At 32.3% G+C, this 23,562-nt stretch overlaps 2 protein-coding genes across 2 annotated transcripts; one reads left to right on the forward strand and one right to left on the reverse strand.

Annotated features, from left to right (window-relative positions):
- Positions 1–368: 368 nt before the first annotated feature.
- On the forward strand, positions 369–11,532 carry LOC116771217 (serine/threonine-protein phosphatase 2A catalytic subunit beta isoform). The gene is made up of 8 exons (XM_032663013.2): positions 369–516; positions 644–754; positions 4,198–4,407; positions 7,429–7,733; positions 8,764–8,949; positions 10,123–10,176; positions 10,386–10,462; positions 10,743–11,532. Exons 2-7 carry the CDS (start codon positions 653–655, stop codon positions 10,456–10,458), a joined length of 930 nt encoding a protein of 309 aa, XP_032518904.1. The 5' UTR covers positions 369–516; positions 644–652; the 3' UTR covers positions 10,459–10,462; positions 10,743–11,532.
- Positions 11,533–13,109: 1,577 nt separating this feature from the next.
- LOC116771406 (solute carrier family 25 member 16-like) lies at positions 13,110–23,301 on the reverse strand. Its single transcript, XM_061523163.1, has 6 exons — positions 22,838–23,301; positions 22,142–22,368; positions 15,864–16,052; positions 15,342–15,498; positions 14,940–15,081; positions 13,110–14,225 (listed from the first exon to the last, which is right to left on the reverse strand). Exons 1-6 carry the CDS (start codon positions 22,899–22,901, stop codon positions 14,048–14,050), a joined length of 957 nt encoding a protein of 318 aa, XP_061379147.1. The 5' UTR covers positions 22,902–23,301; the 3' UTR covers positions 13,110–14,047.
- Positions 23,302–23,562: the final 261 nt, after the last annotated feature.

Genomic DNA, 23,562 nt, shown 5'->3' on the forward strand with positions numbered 1-23,562 from the left:
ATTGTATTTTATTTATAAATATGGATTTCAACGTAGAAACGACGCAATCCATTATGAAGGCAAAAATAATGCCATCAGATAATTTAAAAGTACGTAATAGATTTTTTACATCAAGTAGTAAACTATTGCTAAAAATGTAGAAAACCCAAAAAATATTTGTTTTTTTTTTTTGGCAAATCATATAACAAAGACATCAGAAGCCGTTAAAACATTAAAACTAGTTTAAGAGTTGCCTACTGGAAAATCTCGAGATTGTGTAACTGGAGAGATTGTAAAATACTTAAAATATATTATGAATAATTGTTTTTAATTAGTAGTAATCTTCTTAATATTAAGGAATTACATCATATTATAAAATAAAATAGAGATTCTGTTAAATATAAATATAAATTTTGTATTGCTGCTGAATGCATCATTATTGGGCATCATGTCGTAGTGTCTTTGTATTCCGCTTGGGGGACATCATCGGTCTTTTGAAGCAAATTGACGTCACGCAATTGGTACCTACGCCATTTTGTAAGTGTCTGCCATAGTCAGTATTTCTAGGCACAGTGTAAAATACAAAATTCGCATGGTTTTGTGTACATTAAAACGATAAAGATATCTTAAAATCAAGTTAACGTGTAGTGCGTTAATTTCACAGACACAAAGTATGGAGGACAAGGCGTCATTAAAGGAACTGGATCAATGGATAGAACAGCTAAACGAATGCAAGCAATTGACAGAAAACCAAGTGAAAACGTTATGCGAAAAGGTAATTATGCTTTTGATATTTTATTTTGCTCATAAAATAACTTTGGGTGTTTATTTTTATCAAGTCCATCGTAAGTTAGGTTGGTACGATGTTGTATCGATGTTGAATGAATCATATAGGTACTTAGTGAAGAAAGAGTATGCGTATATATCGTGTGGTAGTCTATTTGATAGATAATAGTTTTAATATTCCGACGGGATATCTAACATTACGTCTGGTGTACCTGAATACCACACCCAGGTATATCCTAATTCGCGTAAGTCAATAGACCGAACTGAATGAGATATTTATAGAAGCTGCGGAAATGCTAACAATTACACTTCTGATCTAAACTTGTTTTTTATCCATGCATTAATAAACCGACACTAAACTGGAATCAAGTATATAATTTTATCATATGTATATATATATAAATATATATATATACATATATATAGGAGCTTGCTGTTGATAAGATTACTGACTATTTATTCAATGTTTAACAATAATCCCACCTTTGAGTGACTGTTGGTAAGGAACTCACAGGTGAATATGTATCATCAGAACATTAAAATCAATTTCTGTGTAATAAATGTTAGTTTTTAATACTATAAGACTAATATTACCAGTATAGATCTATACAAGTGTAAGTCTTTCATTAGAAGTGTTTATATAAATATCACATTGACCTTTTATTGATGTCTATAATAATATTTGATATATATTCAAAGCAATAATTGTATACATTTTTTTAATTCTAGTATGGCTACATACATTTAACTATAGTTATTGATTTAGGATTTATTAGAATTCCAAATTTGAATGAGTACAATGTTTCCCTGTTAATAAATTTTCTTAGTTACCATGGTCACTAAATCTAATAACAAATGCTTTTTATATAAAAGATAATTAAATGTTGAGACGTGTTAAATAATTACAAAATTAAATTTTATCTAACATGTTTTAATATGATTCAATATTTTCACTGTATTTTATATTAAAATTTAAAAAAAATAAGCATTTTTGTGCCTTCACGCTGGTTTTTTTCAAAAAAAGAATTATACAGCATAGTTACTGATGACAAGTTGTTTGTTACCCAGGGTGTTTGCATCTTGTTTTTTTTTTTTTATATTTAGAAAAAATATTCCCAAGGAATATTTGCCTTGAATTTCTATTATAAATCTGTTTTTTTACAAGTATGAATAACTGGAAAGTGAATTTAATGTGCTCCCATCTTTTAATCTATTTGATTTATTGACTATGGCACTGCCTCTGTTGGTAAGTAATTTGAATTTCCTCTTTATGTATTGCCAGTGGCAATTATAATATCCTCTGTAATTTTATCAGTGTTTTTTTTTGTTGAATATATATTCAGTATTAAAAATATATTGTTTGAAAGTATTTTTTAATGAAATTTCTTTTTATAGATTTGTTTGGTTGGGCATTTATTAATAGACTTTTAGTCAGCTATAGTTTTGTGTTTTTTTTTTTACTTAATGTTGTACATCGGCAGAGTGACATGTGTTTATACATAAAAGTGATAGATTCATGTTTTTTTTTTTATATATATGATTAAAGCATCATTATCAAGGAAATTTATTTTTATTAACTAATAAATTTTTGTACTATAAAATTTTGGTGTGTTTTGTTATGCCAAAGTATATAAATTTTAATGGTTAATTTCAACAATTAGATGTCATTTCAGTATAATGTAGATTAAATAAATTAAAAATGTTGTACGTTTAATGGAGGTTTAATTGTCAGCCATTGTTCAAATTGGGGTTGACACTATGTATACAAATACCTATTTTGCATGAACGTTAGCAAGAAAAATGCGTTTTCAGCCTAAAGTCACTCGATTCAATGACGCTCTCTCGCTTCAGGCGCCTAAGTGCACTTCCTAGGTTAAGGATTGCCTTTAGCTCCACAGCAGAATAACCAGGTTATTATGAGTGTCCAACATCAACTTTTACAATGACCCCATCCATCAAAATACAATTGTTTATACAGTTTACATATAATAAATATATACGTACATTTATATATATATATAAAGTAATCGCGATAATTAGGTTCATACGCCCTCATTAACATTTTTTTTTTTAATTTTTATCAGAGGATGTAGCGAAACAATTTGTTACGAAAAAATGACGATCCTAAAAGCTATTTAACAATGACACTATTGGTAAGAAATTTTCGTGATGAAATTTTTAAATACTATTTGATTAAAAAAATACATTATACGTTTATAAGGTATGAAGTAAATAAACAACATATTGTATTTGTATACCGCAGGTTATCTGTGTAGAGATATATATACAATATACTGATTCCTTTTTATGTTGCCGGGATGAGGTTTTGCGTGGAAGACTAACGAACAGTTTATAGCCAGCTTTAGATACAACAATGTTGATTAATAATATACATGTAGCGAGATTAATTTTTAGAATCACTACACTTACTCTTGTACTGTGTTTAGCCGTTGCTTCACACGTTTCCCATCTAGTATACAGTCCTGTCAATGAATGCCTTCATTATATGGAATATAAATTGCTTATGTTTTTCCAAAAATTTAAGTGCTCGTATTATTTTCTGAAATGAGAAACGCCCCAGGGTTATTCAATAATAAAGTGAAATAAATATATTATAATTACGAAGTAACGTGATATTATGTTTGTGTTAATTTGTTGTATTGGTTAGAACGAAGGCCTTTATTATATCAGTGGTCGGTATTAATGTAGAATCGTTATGATGTCTTTGACATGACGAGACGTTTCAGTGCTAGTTGATAATAAAAATAAAATTTCAGTCATACATTGATTCTCGATTACATAAGCACTAGGTCTATACCGACATGTAATGTGTATTTTTTGTAATGATAGTTTTTTTTTATTGCTATCGTTATTGTTTTATATGTTAGTAATCTTAATACGGAGCATTGATCCCGCAGAGTAATGCTCATTACTCAAATTAGCCTCAATGTAATGTTTCAAACTAAATGTTGTTATAACATGATTTGGTTTTCACGTTAAAATCACGATAGTTTGTGATCGGTCTGACCGCGATGTATTTGACCGCTATATAAAACATTTTCGACTATTTCGAACACAATTTGTGCTAGATTTAAAATATTTTCGTACTTGTAATCAACCAAGTGTTAATCACATTGAGTTGATTTGTTATAAGGTTATATATATTGAATAGTTAAAATAATTATCGTCTGTTCGTATTGTTATATACATAAGCACATATATAACCTCATTATGATTATTTATATATTTTTTTTTGTAATAAAAATTCTTTTATTAATTTGATAAATATATTAGTTGCTTTTGTATTTGTATGAATATATTTTTTTAACATTTACACTTTGAAGGTTGTATATCGAGATGATTTAATTTGATTATAATACTTATATATATATATATATGTGTTTGTATATATGATGTAATTCTTATTTCCAGGCAGAAGAGATCCTGACCAAAGAGTCTAACGTCCAAGAGGTGAACTGTCCAGTGACGGTATGTGGGGACGTTCACGGCCAGTTCCACGACCTGATGGAACTGTTCCGTATAGGTGGAAGATCACCGGACACCAACTACCTGTTCATGGGCGACTATGTTGACCGTGGCTACTACAGTGTTGAGACAGTCACGTTGCTTGTAGCGCTTAAGGTATGTACTTATTATATATATATATATATATATTAGCTTTTTTTTTACTCGTCTTATAATTTGTTCAGCTGAAATCTTTCAACTATATTATATGCGTAAAATTATGGTTTGAGTAAACTGTCTTTGAGTATAATAAAGTATTTTATCTTTATATGTTATTTGTTTGAATGTATAAAATGTTAGAGTGTTCGACAGCGGCGTAGATGTAGGTTGTTACTCAGCCATTTGTGATCAGTTTTCCTATTTGCGATCAGTTTTATAAGTAAATTTCATCGTAATCGGTACAGCGAACCATTCAGATGTTAAAACGTATGAAAACTTATAAACAGTTACCTTAGTATTTAGAACATAACGGATCAAAGTTGAGTGTATTCCAATATAATTTAATTTAACATATTATGTCAGTATGTTTGTGACAAAATTTACTGTAAGATGGATGCCACGAATCCGCCCTTATTAGCCATAACAATAGAGTTATTGTAAAATCGTTTTACATTGACTTTGTATGTCATTATGTAAGTATGTATGTTGTGTGTGTTTATTGTGACACCTAAAGCCTCTCGGAAGCCTGTTACGTAATACGTGGATGTTACGTAAGAGGTTTATTTAATGATGCACGGTATCCATTGAGCTTGTGCTGGATATAACATAATAGGTCGGACGTTATTATTATAATATATATATATATATATAATTTTCTTCATACGTTCTTTCGTAACATGTGATATTCCTACCAAGCATATATTTTGTCACACGGCCGTAGTTGTCTCAACTCTCGGCTGTAGTTGTTTTAATCTTATCTTTCTCCTCGTGTCATCCTGACTTGAGTTAGTATAATGTCACTTTGATTATTTATTTTGAGTATATTATAATTAGATTTATTATAAGTCAATTTCGTTTTTGTTTCATCTCTATGTTAACTTGATTATTTTAAAAAATAGTTTTATTAACATTAACAATATATAAAAATTTATTTTTTGTCCCTTTTGGTGTTTAAATATTGACGTTGTTTTTTTTTTGTAAACCTCATTTTACTTTGTATTACACCAAAAAGGTTGATTTTTTTTGTCTATCACAGTGTTGTATTCAATGTAGGTTGGTAAGTATTTTAATGTGTCCTATATTGGATTGTAGTTTGTGGGGCTACGTGTGTACCTAATACAATATTGTACACCACTGTGTACTAGATCAGGTGTAACAATGAAGGCAAGTGAGGTAGGGTGATATATATTGATAATAATATCCTTTATTGAAGTAAATTTTTATAAGGATTTAAATTATTTTTTTTATAAAATTGTCTTATAGTATATAAATATGATATATAAAATTTGCAAAATTATGGACAGTGAATGCTTTTAAAGTGAACATTTATTGCAACCTTCATAATAAGAATTTATTACATTTACATATTAAAGTTTAATTGAATTTAAAGAACGCGACCTTGTGTATAGATTAAGTGATTATTACTTTGGCTTGATAGGATTTGTAGTAGGATTTTGTATTATTTTACCTCATACGAGAATTTTCGTCTGAAAAAAAGCGTTCTAATTTGTATGCGTTATATGCTAACAATATAAAAGTATTCGTTCTTTTTTTTTATTGTTCCATAGTAGCGTAAAAAAATATTTCTTTGTTGCAATTCGTTTCAAAGATTTATAAAGAAAAAGATTATTAAGACGATTTTTGTTGAACTGTTTATTGTTCAAAATGCATTCTTATAGTTTACGTAAATATCCTTAACACATATTTGTAGAAATAGTAGTATTGTAATTGCAACAAAGATGGCATGGATAAAACAAAACCCGTATTTCATTTAAAGTCGGTTAACATTGTCCTATTGAGAAATGTTGATAGAATCGAAAATGATTTTTTTAACATCGGTGTTACCCCGCGTTTGCATCGTGAATCGGCGAAGACGTAGTTTCCCATACGATAGTATTAACGCAGATTACGTAATGACAAACGCGAAACGATTCGTTTGTTGTGTTTAGATGCAAAACTCGTGGTAGGCATACTTAGCTCTGACAGTAATTTGTTTATTGTAAATGTCATAGAAATGGAAGCGATAGATCGATTGGCTATGAATTAATAATACAAAGCATACCCGGCCATCGGTTTTGTAATTTGATTTTACATTCCGTAATAAAGTTTATATATTAATTGCTTAGAGAGAAGAAATAGGAGGAAATATATAGGAAGAGGAGAAATAGGAGCAATCGTTAGGAGACAAATAATATTGCGTGTGACATTAATGAGAAGTATTCGAATAAAATTTTAATGACAATCTAACATGTTACCCCAAACTACCCGCATTTTAAAAATCCTCGCTAGTCGATTAAGACATCGGATGATAAAATTTTTCCATCGATTCGTACCAAAATAGTGATATCGATTTACCGATTCGCGAATACTGAATAAGAAGACGGCGAGGATTGGAATCAGGTTTATTTACTATGAAGGGAAAATTATGACTTATGCTTCAGGAAGTTTATCTATCTACCAAATACTATAAAGATGGATGCTGCAATACAGCCTTGAAACAAACAGACATACACTTTGTTTTTATAATGTGTATAGTATATTAATGTCCACATATAGTTTATATATAATCTTTATTCGTATACAGAGTATCAGTACATATAATATTGGTATATAATAAAAGTAAATAATGGTTTGAAAGAATACATTTTTGTCGTAACACTGATCAGATAACGAAGAAATTTTCCATCTCCATTGCATTTCTATAGGTAATAACCTTGTATTGTATTACTATAGGTAAATTTTAAAAGTGTGAAAAATGGGTTTAAAAATATATCTGAGATTTCGACCGAAGTTGTAATTTTTAATATGTGTATAGTTTGTTTTTTACATTCTAAATGTTTTTTAAGATTGTATCGTTTCAAGGTCATCGTAATGTAGACCAAAACGTAAAGATATCCGTTCAGATCTTCGTAATCTAGTTAATCGCATTAATGATTATAAAGTTATAATTCTATATAATCAATAATAAATAACTCGCAGGTCAGATATCGGGAGAGAATAACAATCCTCCGCGGCAACCACGAGTCACGTCAGATAACTCAGGTTTACGGCTTCTACGACGAGTGTCTACGTAAATACGGCAACGCGTCCGTGTGGAAGCATTTCACGGATCTTTTCGACTTCCTGCCGCTGACGGCCCTCGTCGATGGTCAGATCTTCTGTCTCCACGGAGGCCTGAGTCCGTCTATAGACACCTTGGATCACATTAGGGCTTTGGACCGCGTGCAGGAAGTACCACACGAGGGACCCATGTGTGACCTACTCTGGAGTGATCCCGATGATAGGTGAGAAATGTAACACACACACATACACACACGCACACACATATATATACATACACACATATACACACATACATAAAATTAGTATAAAATAGCGTTCATATGATTTATATCGATTTTAAACTAATAGTGATCAGTATATATTGAAAACACTATTGAGATATAAAAACAGTGTACACAGCCATCAGTGAAATATTACAATCGAAGAGAACATTAATTACTATATATATTGCATTAAATATAATGTTAAATTAATTGTATAGATTTGCTTGTGTGGAAATATGATTCACTTGGAAGACTATATAATAACAAATAGCCCTTATGTATGGGATACATTTTTTATTTAACTTTAAAGTTAAGTTAATGTCAATAGTTATATTATGAGTTCACGTTATATCTTACTGATTTCCAAGATATATAACTGGAAATCCCTTCTCGGTAGGTTTAGTGAGATAACTAATAAAATTCCCCGACATGTTCCTCATTATATTTTAATTAATCTTATACTAAGCAATCAATAATAATGTATAACGGCAAGCGAATCATTAAGTGTTGCTAGGCTGATACATTAATCTATTATGGTATGTATAGAAATTTTTAATATATTTCTTTAAAAAAAATATTTTTATTAATTTCTATAAAGTAATGACAGATGTAGGAAATAATAATGAATTACTTGTTAGGACTTGATATAAACGTATTAAGAGAATTGATCTATCCAATAAGGACTTATTGTTGTTGGTTTGAGGGACATCATATCTCTAGCACTATTCTATGTTATTAATGTTTAAAGAGGGAGGTTCCTATTAAAGATGAGATGTTCTGTCATATGTGCGTCAGTCGTTCTGTTTTTTAATACTTTGTTATATTACATAGAAAATACATAATCATTTAATATCTGGACACCTTTCTTGGTGAAATTTTATTTTGTCTTTAACTGTAACAAAAGAAATATAGTGTACTAAATCCTAATTGATATATTTGTTTTTTTTTTAATCTGTCGTTTGTTGATTAACGGTTTTATCATTTACAGAGGCGGTTGGGGTATATCCCCACGTGGTGCTGGCTATACCTTCGGTCAGGACATCTCGGAGACCTTCAATCACAGCAACGGCCTGACCTTGGTGTCCCGAGCCCATCAGCTGGTGATGGAGGGGTACAATTGGTGTCACGATAGAAATGTGGTCACTATATTCTCAGCACCCAATTACTGCTACAGGTACATACATATCATGATATAAAAGTCTTGAAAATAGTGCGGGGACATGACCGCTTTATGATATTAACAGAGCTCTATTATATTTGCCAACACTACTAGATACATTAACGAGCCTCAGAAGTGAACGGTATAATCTTGAAATTTCAATACCAATAAATTTAAGCCTTAATATATACACAAGAATTTACAATTAGTTAAAACTTGAGCTGTATGATTTGTAAAAAAAATATTATTTGATCACATGCTGCGAAAAAAAAAATAACATGTCTTCGAATGCTCTCCAATGCTCTCAGGGTTAATTGTTCATAAAAATCGTTTGAAAATTATCACCATATATATGTGCGAAAAAAAATGCTTATTTCTTCATACAAATTACAGATTTTGTTTGAATCTGTCCCCCTCCCCCTCCCCCTCCCCGGGCGACCGACGGCTTGCTTATTATATTTAGCTAATATTCTGGTTCACATACAATTGGTATAATTCCAATGTATCAGTTTTCAGTATAAACGTTTGTTAAGACTATTACAGAAGGAAGGTAGGCCGGATATAACTTGCACAAGTACTCCGAGGCAGCTCTGGCGCACGTTGCTTCTAGAAAACATTCGTTTGCTGTTATATCCCTTATATAAACATAAATTACTATTTATGTTTATATAAGGGATATAATTGTATTTTTTGTCCCTCGTCCTAGAGACTCTATGAGACGACGAGACGAGAGACAGTTTGATTTAAAGCAGATTGTTGAATTTATATCGACTGTATCTCTCGTCGTTTTGTTATTTGGCTTGCATTAAGTGCAATAAAGATATCATCCGTGTGTTTGAAAACCTAATCTTTATAAAAAATCAACAGTTTTGATTATGTGTGTGCTGTGTATGCCGACATAGCTTTTAATAGTTACAAGTTGTTATCAGCAAGGGGGGTCGTTTTGTATATATTACTACTAATCCATAGAACAAAGACGATGAATAATATATGTATATATACACCATGAAGTCGTGGTGGCCCGGGTGTTAAAGGCCCGCCTCTCTCTTATCCTATCTTTTCCGAGTCTAACCTTATCCATGCGAGAAGAGTCGTTGCTCAGCAGTGGGCTCCTATCGGCTGATGATGATGATGATGATGATGATATACACTATTAGCAATTTTTAAATACATATATATTATTTCCAGATGTGGTAACCAAGCTGCCATAATGGAATTGGATGATGCGCTCAAGTATTCATTGTAAGTATAATTGATTGATACGAACCGACGATGACGTGATATGTAACGCGGGATGATTAGAAGCGCAAAGTGATGACAGACGGCCAGCCCTGTGGCATGGCGCGTCACCAGCACATGGATTGTGAAGTTTTATGACCTGTGTGCTCCGCGCTGAGCGTCGCGGGTTCACTGGACATGTTGTATGTATGTGTATGTAATTCTTGTTACAGCCTTCAGTTCGACCCGGCGCCTCGACGCGGCGAGCCGCATGTTACGCGGCGGACGCCGGATTATTTCATGTAGAAAAGTTAGTATATACGTATGTACTATATATGAAACACAGAAAGTGGAAAGCAAACAAGCATTACGTTTCAAGTATGCTATAAAATTGATTGTTGATAGTTTTTGCTTATATTTACCGCTTTGACGGCAACAGAAATGTAACTACATCATCATATATCAGGCTTGATGAGATGCAGCCTGGTGAGAGACGGTTGAACAACCGTGGACTCATAGTAATAAGGTCCCATTGCATACTAAACATGGTTAAGTAAGCGTAAACTAAATGTTTGATTGTATTCCGTCAGCGGAGGGGACAACGAAGTGGGAGCGCCGCCCGCCCATCGCCAAGCCGCCCGCCCAAGAAACACCTGCCCTTTACACCGTCACACGTCTCCAGCGGGGGACGGCACTGGCTCGACATCATTATATTTCTCCTATCAAATTTACACCAGTTTTTACTGTAATAGTTACTCTGTAAGGACGATCCTGAGCAGCGTCCTTGTACATAGCTTGTAACAGGCGGATGCGGCGACGGACTCAGTATGAACTCATTCAACTTGTTCGGGATCTCGTCCGTGTGAATGTAATGTGAATCTTATTTGACTCGCACTAAGGTTCGGTTTCGTACTGAGGTGATTATATCGACCACGTCAATGTATCTGTCTGAGCGGGACAAATACCGTTTACTTTATGATATACAAGACGACCGCGAGTGTTCAGCTGAATTAAACTGATGTCTTCGGATCACCTGCGCTCTTTTTATTGTTTTAGACGGCTCGCCCCCGCCGCGCGCGGTTTAAACTAATAAAAAACGCGCACTGGATCCGAATACGCAAGTTTAATTTGACTTCCTGTTTTTGTAACACAATATGATTCATAAGGCGGGCGGCCGATCACTTCAACTAGGTTCTTGCCCCGACATCGTCCCGTTATGTTAAATCGAACCCTATTTCAATGCGAATAGGTTGGATTTAACGTGACGGCGGTCCGCGCTGTTTATGCTGGTATGTTCATCGAGGCGGCCGAGCCCCTGTCTGTAAGTCAAGTCGATGTATCGGAGACACTTAGACCTCATTAAACGCCGTACATTTGCTATGAAGGTAGTTTTATTTCGCCGAGTCCACCGTCCGCGGAGGCCATGGACATACCACCATAACGAATCCCCGGTGACGGAGAGCGTCACGGCTAGCGTCCGATGCTCACGTCACAGTTATTTAGATCAAAATCTGTAAATTCCCATTTTATACATTTTAATAGTTTTAAATTGATCTATTAAATATTTTTTTTTTTTAGATTGTTTTAGTCTGCTTTTACTTGCTCGGACTGCACAACGGTACCAATGGTCTAACGATTGTACGTTCCTTGTAACAATAGTATGCATTTACCTTTATGGCAGAATGGTGAAAAAAAATATGACCAAGTCACGTAAACTACTACACGCATTCGAGCCGAGACTAACTATTCTGCCATGGAATGTCCGGGGATGCATTTCGAGGTTTACTTGTCCTTATTCTCTTCTTGTGCCACAGTACCTGTCTAACATGGAATAAATTGTCTCACAAGAGCTGAGCTTTAATATTTTCCTTACAAATCATCTATATTAGTTTGGGTGAATGTTATAAATAAAATGGCAGTAATTATCATAACAGTCTCTAAATATTGAACGGTCTGACGAGCGTTGCGTTTCGTCACAGCATTGTTTTGTATTTCGGTTATGAGTTAGTAAATTATTTTTCTTATCAAAACATTCAATCGACAATGGTTCCATGCATTCAATGAAGTCGGCGACTCGGGTCGCTCTGACAGCTTTTGTATATGATTCGTTTTGTATTGTGCACTGAGAGAACGCGTGTCAGTAATAGAGTACCCACCAATGACATCAGAAGCCACACGTTTCGTTAAGTATTAAGTATGTAAGTTAGGTAAACGGATAAACTTAGAATAAAAAGAAAAACACAAAAAAAAATATGTTTAAAAACGAGCTTCCCTTGTATGAAATGGTTGAAGTAGGCTTTGATTTACGAAGTTGATTTCCGCTTGAGCTTTTTATTTCATTCAATCGAAGCTCGGTCTAATTAAGGCTTTCCCGGCAATCGCGTAGTCATAACACGACGTTCGAGACGGAGGCGAGTGTGAAGAGCCTTTTATATGGAGTGTTGTGTGAGATAAACTCGACTGCGATTAATATTGCATTAGATATACGTATATTTTAAATTATATGGATATATCCAAAGTTAAAATTAATAACATTATGCAATACTGAAGAAAAAACTGATAATGAATAACACGGTTCAGTCTCTCAACTCTGTACTATGCCCGTTAATAGGAAATAGTTAATAAATAAAATTAATTATAAATGAAAATGTTTTATTAAAGATGATTCTGTTCCTTTACTGATAAGTTGAACCGATTGTTCGGAAACCAGGTTACTTGCTGTTTGATAGAGCGATCAGAATATTAAATTTAACCTATAACTCGAGTTTTTTATGCATCAATAATGTATAAATAAATTGCACAAAATTTATCTCTCATATATACACTAAATAATAGTATTAGGACCGATACATTATCAATAGTCTTAAAATAAGTTATGTACCTAAAAGTTCTCCGTAAAGTAAAAAATTGGGATGTGAATTAACGTAGAAACAACAATGACAGAAATAAAAAACGAATTAATGTTTATTTTTATTATAAAATGTAATAATATATATTCTATTATATTGTATTTTATCTAATTATATTATGGGATACTTTAAAATAATTTTAAGAGCTTTCTGATGGCATGATAACTTAAACTGTTTGGTGAGCTTCGATAAACGAAATACAGATGATAAGGTCAATTAATAAGTATCCAACGGTCGTCGTTGGAAAAAATAAAAAACATTTTCTAAGGTTGGTTAAAAGGTCACAAACTGAACAATAACATCAATGAAAGTACTGAAAGTATTTGAATAATGAAGTTGAATGAGGAACATTAAATCCGTTACTCAAAGAAGCGTCTATGTTGGAAAAAAAATTGGTCTGCTCTATCAGTATATATAAAAACATTAGTCTCGTCTGTGCTAGGTTACCACGTTACTGTAAACAATTTGAGTTAAGAGCTCTATGTCACTGTATCTATACATGTAAACATTTTGTTCACCAAAAGAAGGCAGTCAACATTTAAATAACCGAATTATGTAACGCCGGGGGATTCCAATATGTATATGACTATACTAAATATAATTCAAATATACAGAGAGCCGACACACATTCATATAAAAATAATAGATTTTTATTACTATCCCAAAAATATGTTTATTTGTCTGTTCACACATGGTCCACGAACATCATATAAAAATAAATCAAAATATACAAAACAGACAGTAGCTTCCACTTACCACTATATTAACTCATATGCAATAATTTGACATATTAAACAATATCTTGTGCATCGACGAGAAAATTTTATACTTTAGACCCCATCCTAGGCGTGAACATAAACATTTTAACCTTAAAATAACAATACCCTCCTAACCCAGAGACAATATAGAGCGGGACATGAACAGATAATAAATAAATTAGTGATGAAAACTTCACTACGAAATAAACTATAATACTGTTACGGTGGTTATGATATTTTCATGCCAGTATCGAGGTGGAGTAACTGCTTCATCAGCTCGTACGTGGAGAAAGATGTCGCCACCATCGGTATGGCGCGGATGTAGTTAACTGTCATCCCTCGATACAAGCCCTTCACTATACCGTTCTCACGGTAAATGAGAGTCAGGGTCTTAATCATGCCCGTTCTGGAGTTAGTAAAAGAAATTTTAATTATATATAATTTAGAGCGAATGTTTATCCAAAGCAAATCGTTCTATTTCTACTTTTGATATATAAAAACTATAGGAGCCAGTAAAAAATAAATATTATTTAATAAGTATCTGTAGTTATTAAAAATAATTAAATTAAATATAGAACAGTTTAAAACTTAATGAAGATTATATAACATAGCCATTATAATAATAATTAAAGTAAAAATACATAAAAATTAAAAAGTTAGTACCGACCTTCTGTTGGTGTTGCCAACACCAGTGCAAATAATATGCAATAAAAAGATTATTGTTATCACATAATATGTATATAAAAAATATAAAAAGGTTAGATGTGTTTGTTAGAAGAAATAGGAAAGTTATTTATCCCCGAATATATTTACAGTCCAGGAAAATTAGAAAGAATTAAAATTAATCGAATAGAATAATTACTTTTAACAGTGCACTTTACCAGACAACATATTAAAAGTGTATTTTACATATTTATCTCTCAAGTTGTAGAAATAGCATTTATTATAAGCTAGTGTTCTTATAGTTACAATTGCTTGTGTGTGTGTGTGTGTGTGTTAATATATATTCATGTGTGTGTGTGTGTGTGTTAATATATATTCATGTGTGTGTGTGTGTGTTAATATATATTCATGTGTGTGTGTGTGTGTATGTATGTATATGCGTGTGTGTGTATCTCACCCAAACTTGGCGGTGTCTGGTGTCATGTGGGCTAGCTGCATCCTTCTCCTGGTGACGTCCAGGGGGTAGGAGACGGACTGAGCGACGGCCCCGGCCAGACCACCACACACCAGTTTACCCGGAATAGTTAGGACCAAACCGCCTTTGGTGGAAAATAATATATGATATAAATTATATATACAGACATTCGTCAACACGTTTGGTTTATAGATCAAGGAATTTTGTACCTTTTTTTGTATACTGTTAATTATAAAGAAATATTGCATGTTTGCACGGTATATAGTGTTTGAATAGTGAAGTTGCTTTTATTTAGGCAAAATATCAAATGAGAACATCACTAAAGTTATTTATCAACACTAATTTAGTGTTAAGAAAATAAAAATAAATTAAAACAAAATTTACCAGTGTTTCTGTCACACTTCTTACAAAGTGAACTCGGTAGATACTTCATGCAGAGGAATTTGAGGGACTCGAAGCAGTAGAAACTGAAACCAGCGTACGGAACCATGCCGACCATAGTGGGAACGAAACCACGGTATAGAGCTAGTATACCGCCCTCCTGGAATATAATGTGTTGTATATTTAGTACAGGCAACACTAGCTTACGTTCCATCCCCGGCTGGACCACGGGATATACAACTTTAATATGTATTAGTAATTAGAGAAAAGAAACTAAAATATTGTTTCTAACATATAAAAAGATTATTATTGCCATATATAAAATAGACATGACTTTTGTTTTTAACAATAACCAACGATCTCAATATATAAAAACATTATTATACGAGCTTAAAAAATATCAGTAAAATCTTTTATATCTGTATGACATCTAACAACTATGTATTTGACGAATAAAAAAATCTTGATGTTGGTCCAAACAAAAAAAAATAATAATAATAAGACGTAATAGCATAGGAGGCTCACCGTCTTAAATATGGTTGTAGCGGCGTCTACGATGCCGTTGTACCTGTGCTCGCCGGTCACTTGGAACGCCAGACGAGCTCTTATTGTATCCAGGGGGTAAGTTAGGGTCACCGCGGTCACACCGGCGCCAGCACCAGCCACGAACTTATCACCATGCTGAACTAGAGGCACGCTTAACCCGCTGAGATACTATATGAATTTAATTTTTAATTTTATTTTCATGCAAAGAAGTATGAATAAACAACTTTTTTTTTACCTATCAAAAGTATTTATTCAGCCAATGTCAAGTGCATAGAATGTCAATTGGTTAATGACAATGATATTGACACTGACATATGTCAGATTTGATAGCTCAAACAAAATCTTTTATCATAACGTGACAGTTTTTTATTGCACGTAGTGTTTATATAGATTATTAATTAATAAACGGGATACGCTTAGTATATAGTGTGTCGAATCCAACTTGGGGTAATCATTGAGGTCTATTAGCGCTCACCAAACTTCCTTATCGCGTTTACGACGCTACATATGCATGTATAGAATATTTGAAACATGTTTTGTTCCAATTATAATCACAATGCTCGTCTGGGGCACTTAGTATTCTGCGACCGTCAACTCTACAGTTACATTGAAATTCAAATTGTCCCGTGTTTGTGGGCTAAATAAAAGTTCAAGCTACCCGTTCCATTGTAATACATAAATATACAAAGTCAAGGTGACGCCCTTAATCTCTCACTCTTTTTGGGCTTCAATTACGGAGACGATTTTAATAAAACTTAACTATGGGGTCAGAGGCCTTACCAAAAGTTTTCAGTGGCACTTCATAGTGAGCGATTACATATAATCTACACATATAAATATAATTGGCGTGCCTATTTCTAATATTGAAATAACGGTTTTCTCCCACATGCCCTATGAATATATTTACGGTACATACACCAAAATATTTTTTTTTTACATTTTTTATCTGTCTTTCTATCTCTTTGTTCCGTCTAATCTCTGAATGGCTGGACAGATTTTGACGGGACTTATTTTGGCAGAAGCTGATATAATAAGAAGTAACTTAGGCTACATTTTATCCCGATTCCGAAATTAAGCGTTTTCATGCCGAAGTGGAAGGTAGGGTGTATGGACGCTTAAAAGTTTTTCATTGTTTTTTTTTTTTAAACTATTGCATAGCTTCTATCGCGGGCCTTGAGCGTGGGGACCGAATCCAGAAATTCCGTAACGAAAATTCCTAGCACCTATCGTCGAACGTCGTTTCAGTCGGCAAACTTCGGCACGGTGTATGTGTGCGTGCGACTACACGTATGAAGGTTAACTAGCTGCTACCTGCTCACAACTGATTCTATCTCTTTCACACACAACGCTAGAGTCCGGTCAATTTAGACCAAAAAATGAGGGTGAAGTTACATAAAGTCCCAACAAGCTGAATTTCTGTGAAATTGAAATTTTATCATAAAACTTACCGTTTTGCTGAAAATCGCGAAAAACTCATTTTTTTGACCTTTGACCTTGAATAAAAATTTCTTCTTAAACGGGAACGATGGGGAACTTCTAGACATTGTTTATAATTATGTTTTGAACAATTTCACAGAAATTCAGCTTGTTGGGTCTTTATGTAACTTCGAATGTCTAAATCGACCGGACTACTGGGTGCTTTCTGTCTTCGTCCACGAGTAAGTTCAAGCCCGCGACTAGTTACATCTTATCGTGTATGTATATGGTGTTAAAATTATAAAAAGATAATTACGTGAAATCGCGTGCTGAGAGACATGCTAGCGAGATGCTAGAGATCTAAGTACAGTAGTGGCATCACACTAAAGAAAACACTTCCCGAGCAACGAGCACTCTGAACCGTATATATAGTCAGCGAGCTACAAAATACTGATAGTACGCTTCAGAACTCGACACTGAAACGAATTTTGCTTTCGTATCCAAGTGGCAATTTTTCATTTTACTTCTACAATTTACTTTTAATATAAAGTAAATACACCATTGACGCGGTATTTTCCACTTAATTAGAAGATATCAAGTCTCAAACTCATGTTTCTCATTTCAGTTAACCTAGACCTATAGTTTCAATGATAAATATTCCTGAAGAACCGACATGTATTGAAAGATAAAAAAAAGTTAGTTTTACACTGTAACCACGCTCAACATGTAACTTGAATTAATATCAAAGAAAGAAAAAGAACAAAGAAAAAAAAATACATGTATAATTATAATTGCATAAGTTGATAAAAAATGCTTTACCGCGGCAGTCTCCGAGTGCCACGCGTCTGTTCTTCTTAAGTAAACGGAGTCGCGGGTAACGGCTAGTAATTTATAAATATCCGCACATAACAGTTTAAATGTACGTTTACGATTGAAAAACTAAAAACGCTCCGTATGTAATGTACCCAACAATAACTCGTAGTAACGCTATCAGTAATCTAGGATAAAGAAGACGCGAGGAGAGTCGCGGGCAACATCTACTAATAGCCTGAGAATGATTCTCATATAGAGGAAAATATTTAAATAAAGTAGATAACGTTTTAAAATTTTATTTAAATATAAAAAGTATACAATAATATGTATTATGTCAATAAAATTATATCCGTGATAAATTTACTACGCAATAATACAAACGTGGTATTTCAGTTAAATTCGTTGTAAAAATATTTGTACACCTCATTTTGTATTTAACGCTAACTAGCTGTCGCCCGCGGCACCGCCTGCGTGTTGGTCGCTTTTCGCATTACCATATATATATCAAACTTAAAATTGACCATAACTTCTTTTTCCCTTAACCGATTTTGACGGAACAAAGTTTTGACAATGCTTCTAATTATATGTAACCCAACTGTGAAAACCGCGTTCAAATCCGTTGAGTAGTTTTGAAGTTATAACGTAACAGACAGACAGACAAAAATTCCAAAAATTGTTTTTTTGGTTTCTATGACCCTTCTTTTATTGTATCCTATCAGTTTTTTGGGAAAGTATTTAATTTACAGACATTCGATTTTTACTGTCTTATTATATGTTTATAATAAGATAATCATGATACGTGTTTTTGAAAAAAAAAAACCGTCTTATATAACACAGTCTATAGATTCTGAAACACTTAGTTATGAGATATAAAAATTTTACTTTTGGATTGCGGGTTAAAAATGCTTGGAAACGAAATTTTCATTAAGACTAAGTTACTATATATGTAAAATAAATGTATTACTTGTTCAATAAACATTGTGATGGGGAGGCACAAATAATCATTTTAAATTGAATCATATCAAGCAATCAGTATTTCACGAGTACATTGACACAACAAAAATTGTCTTCACTATAAACGAACATGGAGGACTCTTAGTTTAAACGCTTCTAAAAAGTTTTTAATAATTTATTATACGAAGGAGGTTATATGAACATATATTAAAAAAAACTCTTTATAAGATTCAAACTGTGACATACGTATGTCTAATATGTAAGTTGTTCTAGGTAATGCTAAAAACATAACTAGTCTTATTTAAATAAACGCCTTTATTCTATTCGACAAACTCCTTCCTGTTTCCTCCACACGGTACTCAAATAAAATCGCTGACATTGGCACAATATTCCACGATTCTCGTGCGAATTCAGCCATAGCTAAAAAAATATTTCGGCTTAAGAACTTTTTTATATTTATTATGATATACTATTTAAGTTATACATAAATATTTTTTATACAGTATTTAATTATCTCTACTTTTTAATTAAATTTTTATTTCTATAACGTCATGGTGTCTACGCCTACGGTGACTATGATGTGCATTTACGAATGAGAAACTTGAAGCTGCGTGTAATTAGGTTGACGTTACTAAGTACTAACTCGTACTTAGGATAATAAATTCTGTCTACAAAATGTTTACCAAATTTATTACGTATCGCGTCAAAAACTTACTGATAAGTAATGAGGTCAATAAAAAAATAAACACGGAAATAATCAGTCCAGTAATAAAGTATTTAACTGTTCTGAATTACTATAAGTTTGTAGTAAACAACTGTTACTAAGGCTATTTATATAAAGAATTATTAATTAATCTCATTTAATGATGAATATTAAAAAATATTTTTTTTACTTATATTTTTTGATACTATACAATATATAGTAGAGTTAAATAAAAAAATCTTTTGTTAAATATATTATTATATAATTAATACATATAATTGTTTTTCTTTATTCAATCTGTGGGTTTGTGTAACTGCAATGTAACTTTTTTTTTTTTATTATAATAACTTTTCATATTTAAACAGACTTTGAAAGGTTTTACTTTTTTTTAATAAGATTCTCAAGAGTATATATAGGGAGGTTTAACTTCAACAGTATATTTAGTCCGAGTTCGTATAATCACTACGAAGCGTTTTCCGTCTCTCATTCAATTCATTCAATCTACGTTTAAACGAAACCTCTCAGCATTCCATGGATTCACCGTGCGGGTGCCGGGTCCATGGTTGCAGGGAGAGGAGCTTCAACAGTGCCTGGGATTTGCGACCCAGGTGTAGGCTTAAGGGGCCCCTAACTAACGCGCGTTAAACGCTCACCTCCACTGATTATATTGTGCGAAAATTTATGAAACAAAAACTGTTGACGCTACGTCTGTAGTGTGACGATAGATACTCGGACTAAGCCCACTCCTGTTAACACTAAGTAATACTGCAAAAATTGTCTACACTATACTGTAATATTCTATTTCGTACGCTCTTACTAGAATATTCTTAAATTTTTTCTTGAATTATATTCATTGCGATAGACATATTATGTTATTTTATATTTAACAATCTTAATGTAGTTATTTTTATTTCGATACGAATAAAATCTTTATTACCAAACACGCATCCGATACCGAGATGATTAATTTTCATTCACAATAACGGATCCATCAGCGATTATGCAAATAAATGAATTCCGGATACACCAAAACCTGCGACGCGGCGGCCGCGCCTTCAACGCGCCGTGACTTAGATAACGACAAATATTTGATTTGAAATTATTTAGTAAATTTTATAAAATCACAAGTACGACTTACGGCTAAAAGTGTTGACTTACAAAAAAAATAATCTTCACATAAAATCGAACAGTACATGACAGGATTTTATTTGAAATAGATTAAAAACATAAAAAAAAAAATACAGGTGGATTGATATCCTTCTTTTTTGAGCGCGGTTGAAAAGTTTGTAATTGCTCATACACAACTTTGTTCTTCGTCCTTTATGTCTATGGAATTAAAAAAATATATATTTTGAATTAAGAACATATCGTAACGGTATTATTTGAATACGTTCAACCGTTTTGTTAATCATGTCAGATGATAGACTTGTTATAAATAATCGTTTGTTTGAAAACGTAAACGGACCGGCTATCCTTAGCCCCGTGACTGTTCTGTGCCCGTTAAAAATACCGTATGAACGTAGAAATTACGATTTGTTCCACAAAACCGATGTTTTGAATATATTGTATGAATAACACTATATATTTGTAAACAAAGAAAACCGACTTCAAAAAGGAAGAGGGTTCTCAATTCGATATGCTTTTTATGTTGGTTCGCGGATAACTTCGTCGTTCATGAACCGATTTTTATGATTGTTTTTTTTATTGAAAAGTAGATAATTCAAAGGAGGTCCCGTGATAAAGAAACCAGGATCTGATGATGCCAGACCAGAGAAATAGAGGGGAACTTTCAATAATTGTAAGGGCAACTAGTGCCTTTGTAAGTTTTCATTAAATATTTTAATGGCTGATCGTCTTAGGACTTACAATTAAAAAAAAAAAAGTTGTATTAATTCAACACTATTGTTATAATTGTAGAAATCAGTTAAATTCTTATTTTTATTGTTATAGCGGTCAATTTAAATTAAAATATTATTAGGTATCCATTAAAAATATACTAATATATCTTTATATTCACCATTGAAAAAATTGTAAAAAAAAAAATAAAAAATAAATAAATTGGTGATAGAAGTAGCTTTTGATAGGGGTAATAACAATCAAAATAATCCTATGAATAATTCAATACTAATGAGACTTAAGATATTCATATAAATATAATATTGGCTTATAAATGTTTTTTATATTTATGTTTAATGGTAAAATGTCCCTTTAAAATTATCACAGATTAAAAAAATATCTATATTTGAATATAAGGATACTGTCAAGATATACAGATAATAAGAATTATTAAAATGATCTATGTCACATAAAAAAAAAGTATATAAGGCATTGTGGGATGACAGTTTATTTAATATATAAAAAAAAAACTTACCCGTTTATATATTTCAAAGCTTGTGAACTGTGTCGCCGCATAGGGGAATATTCTGACCATCTGAGCACCGTTTCCTTTGTATAGAGCTATGAGCGACTCCTGTTTCACGATAGCCATAAGTCCACCAAACACTCCATGGTGTTTGTAATGTGAAGACTGAGCTTGGAGGAGAATCTTTATGCGATCTAACGGAGCTACTGTAGTCTTGGCGCACATGCCCGCAACACCTTAGAATAAGTAGGAGTTTTTAAAGAAAAAAAAAAAAAAAAATTACTGCCCGAAATTAAAATAGTAATAATAGGTCCAGGCTTTTCCTAGGGTTGGTTACTAAATTTATATATATATTTATATATAATAAGTAAGTTAATAACCATGTTATGTATATAATAAAGCCTCCATTGAATCAATAATTAATAATAAAACCAGTTTAACAGTACATTTATTAAGGATATGTAATTTTAATACTTGTCATTACTCAATGTAGTTAACTTTTTAAAACAATAATTATTATTTAATGATATTTTAATTATGACACAAAAATAATAGTGAAGTTAATTGGCAACTGTGAAAATTAAAAAAAAAAAATTTTGTGCCTCATCAATCACTGCTATGATAAGAAAATTCAATTTAGGGATTACATGATTGTATCATAAAATGTTTCTAATACAAATTTAGGTTTTACACATAATTACTTACCACCAGCGAGTAAGTTCTTTAAAATAAAGTCCAAGTTATTCTTCTGATCCATAGTAAGTGCCATTTTCTTGGAATTAGTCCAGGATATTTTCACTTTTGACCCACAGACTTCAAGAACGTTGCTATGAATCACTTAAATAATTTCTACTAATTATGGACGAGAGGCGACATTTCTTTAGCATTTGGCATGCAACATTTTAAATACGCTTTCACCTGCTATAGCAAACAACTTTCTTCAAAAAACCATGGTGACGTTAACAATGCTATTTTTATACCGCTAATAATATTTAATAGAATAGTTTTAACGTAACTAGAATCGAATTTATTAACATTTCTTATGTTACTGTAATAACTAAATTCCTAAACAAAAGTTCCGTCCAATTTAAAAATAAAAGGAAACACCAGTAAAGACGAAGCGCTGACATTCGTCTGGCGAAGTGACAACTCACAACACTAAAGAGTAAAGTCTAAACAGTAAACTTCAAAGTGGACATGGTTTGATTGAAGTATGTCGTTTCAAACTGACATTGACAGGTTTTGAATAAAAATCACGCATACGGCCTTTTAAAAACACCTCTATTTTAGAATAAATTATAATTTTAATTTAAATGTTTATGATTAAAAGAAGTTAAACAAACATATATTTAACTACAAAAAACAATGTATACGTGTCGCCATCTGTTAGCGAATTAAACTCTTATGATATATTAATATCATATTCAACA

Source organism: Danaus plexippus, chromosome 17 (genome assembly GCF_018135715.1).
Source record: "Danaus plexippus chromosome 17, MEX_DaPlex, whole genome shotgun sequence".
Lineage (NCBI taxonomy): Eukaryota > Metazoa > Arthropoda > Insecta > Lepidoptera > Nymphalidae > Danaus > Danaus plexippus.